At 38.3% G+C, this 3,025-nt stretch overlaps 1 protein-coding gene across 1 annotated transcript in view; it reads right to left on the bottom strand.

The window, feature by feature from the left end:
- LOC104748554 (chromatin modification-related protein EAF1 B-like) overlaps positions 1–3,025 on the bottom strand; it is a 13,129-nt gene that overhangs the window by 4,358 nt on the left and 5,746 nt on the right. The window contains exons 11-19 of the mRNA XM_019236751.1: positions 2,373–2,890; positions 2,217–2,270; positions 1,879–1,924; positions 1,460–1,656; positions 1,327–1,380; positions 1,167–1,247; positions 860–997; positions 656–772; positions 30–130 (exon numbers count right to left, since the gene is read on the bottom strand). Of these exons, the coding sequence (XP_019092296.1) occupies positions 30–130; positions 656–772; positions 860–997; positions 1,167–1,247; positions 1,327–1,380; positions 1,460–1,656; positions 1,879–1,924; positions 2,217–2,270; positions 2,373–2,890 (1,306 nt within the window). The remainder of the gene's footprint in view (positions 1–29; positions 131–655; positions 773–859; positions 998–1,166; positions 1,248–1,326; positions 1,381–1,459; positions 1,657–1,878; positions 1,925–2,216; positions 2,271–2,372; positions 2,891–3,025) is intronic.

Here is a 3,025-nt window from a genome sequence, read left to right on the forward strand (position 1 = left end):
TGTAAATTTAAGAGAACAACAGAACTTACGTAAGAACACCTCCATTCAGATTATTCGGGAATACTTGAGAAAGAGCCATGACTTGTGAATTGTGAACTGGTACTATTTGTTTGGGATCCCGACCATCATTCTTGAAGATTAGATGAAACAGTCGCAAACATACAAAAACAGTAACAAGATAACAGATTTAGGGCCTTAGAAGATTCATACTTTAAACTACTATGTGACTACAGCAAATGTTGCGGCTATACTTAGAAACATGCAGACCTGTCATGTCAAATAAGAGTGATTGAGATATGCCTTTCTTAGCATAAAGTCTATGCTAATTGAAAACTGAATTAAGAAAATCTATCTTCTCAAGTTCCATAGCCCGGATGTATACAAGCAAAAACGTTACCAGCTCCAGTACAGCTTAAAAACTGAACTCCGTGAACAAAAGAAACCCTGAGAACACTCTCTAGCACTATAAGTCTATACATTAAGTCAAAAACTAATATTTGGACTACCTCACCCATCATATTATCTCCTTCATGCTACACAGTACATACACGAGGAACTATCCCTATGAGTGGGGAAAAAATGCAGAAAGACAGTATCCACTAGTTTTAGGTTACAAGCTTGGAAACAGTAACAAAGCAGTAGGTGCACTACTAACCTGTGTCTTTTTATAATGTAACTTCTTCCCAATCAAACAAATCTTCTCAAAATGAGACTTCAGGGTATCTTCCTCCATTGGCCCTTGCAGTCGTTGAAACAACTGTCTCGCACTTCCCTGAATATCACAAACGTAGCCGGGGAAAATTAAATTAGTCTAAACATAGAAGACACTTTGTTCAGCGTCTCATAGCTAAGATAAAACCTTTGGGATGCCAGGCAAAGTGGATGGATAAGACTGAGAATTCCCTGAATCTTCAGCACTATCAGCCCCATCACCAACATTCTTATCCATCAGAATCTTATGACGCTCCTTGCACTCAGTTGGATTGCGATATATACACTAGACAAACGATGGAAAATCAATCAGCCAGTACCAAATACCAGTTATTCACGGACACGAATAGGAAAAACCAGATATATATATTCTATTTAAGTATAGCTCTACCACTCTGTTCGAAATGTACCAAAGAACGAATCCCAAGATTTTTTTCAAAACAACAAGCACTTACCTTAATTTTAAGAGTGCTGTTCATGGCATCACTAATGAGCTCCCAGTTAGGGCCCATATCATGCACCAGGACAACAAGCGCCTAAATGGTGGAAAAAAATTAGATACTCATAGAGCAACCTACAGTATATCGATGCTAATGAAAACGGCGAATAAAAAACCTGATCTTCAAATAGAGACCACGGATTTCCAGAACCATGCTGGCCAGGAGAAATCTGAGAAAAAACAAATTCTAGTGTAAAACAAATATTTTAGACAAAAGTGAATGGAGTCAGCAAACCTTCAACAGCATACCTTCAGGCCTTTTATTTTTCTGCCCCTATCACGACCTCCAATAAATTTGATAGATTTGTTGGGGTTGGACATATTGCTCATTTGGGAAGCCGCCGGAGATGGAATAGATCCAGTGTGAGGAATAGCAATCTCAAAATTATTCTCTACCAATTGCTTGGTGGTCTTTTGCTTCTTTGCACTATGAGGACCATACATACCTTATAAAAGACAATTAAAATGTAACAAAGTTATACAATCAATCATTGCTTTAGTTTTATGATTGGTGGTTAATGATAAGATGTACGCAAAAAATGCTGCTTAAAACATGTGTCCCCAAGGAGTATTGTTTGATTTATATAGGCAAAGTGAGGCTGGGGCTCCAACCAACCGCAAAAAAGCTACAATGCACCACAAAGTAAAAACGAATTTGCAAATAATACCATTCATATCGAAATGATTCTCTGGTCGCTTCTTCCAGTGGTCCTTCTGCAAAATAAGGACCAATTAGAATCCTTTCTAAGAAGTCAATTCTTAGTACAGGGTAAACATTTGTCAACTATTATAATTTCCATTTCTCATTTCAAGAAATAGTTACCCCTTAAGATAAAAACGGAAACAAAATAAACAAACATGTCAAGTATTACAATCTCAAGAGTAGGACACAAACATCAAACTAGTTGGGCAATAATATTGATTAATTGACACCGTCTAAACTCCTGGCATGCTTTCCCTAAACATTTGTTCAAATTGATTATTAGGATATTACCAATGAACTCACCTGTTCAACATGGACTGACGGATCGAGATGCCAGGTTTGGTCATATGCGGATCCCTGCAACAAATGAATTCGAAAATTACAATACAATGTCAACTAAATTTAATAGCAACTACTATTCTGCAAAATAGTAAGAGATATGCTGACATTGCAAACTACCTGATGAGTCTTCTTCTTCTTTTTAGGTTTTCCTGAGGTTTCAGCCATGTCATAAGGGAACTGCTTTTCAAAATTACCACTTGATTCAACCTCTGTGCCTTTTTGGACTGCCGATATACCATGTAAACTACTTTGCTCATCCTGGAAAGAACTAGTATCCCCACTAGACGCATCTGTCTTCGAGGGCACTGATAAATTCCCACCAGTAGCACAGCCAAAAGGACTCGCAATCCTCTGCCTGGAAGCAGTGCGCACTCGCCTCGTCGGAACTGAGCCAATATTATTATTACTGGCAGGCCTTTTTGCCATCAAGCTTGATGAGTTAGACCCATCTGTGTAGTTGACGTATGGTAAATCATCTCCAAGATCATATGACCGGGCAGAATGAGACTTCATCAGATTCTTCCTTTTTTTGTGGCTTGTATTAAATGATTTGTTCGATTCGAAAGCTTTCGGAAGATAATAGGTACTTGTTTCTCCTTCATCCTCATCGAAAGCAGTAACATTATATCCTGTATCTACAATTAGAGATAAAAGTTAGCAAATATTTAACCAGTATGCGAAGCTCAAACAACCCAGAATTGTGCATACCTCCAGCAGCATCATAAGCCGATGTATCAACCTCCTCCTGCATGCTACTTCCGGACTTCTGG

Source organism: Camelina sativa, chromosome 15 (assembly GCF_000633955.1).
Source record: "Camelina sativa cultivar DH55 chromosome 15, Cs, whole genome shotgun sequence".
NCBI classification, from domain to species: Eukaryota; Viridiplantae; Streptophyta; class Magnoliopsida; order Brassicales; family Brassicaceae; genus Camelina; species Camelina sativa.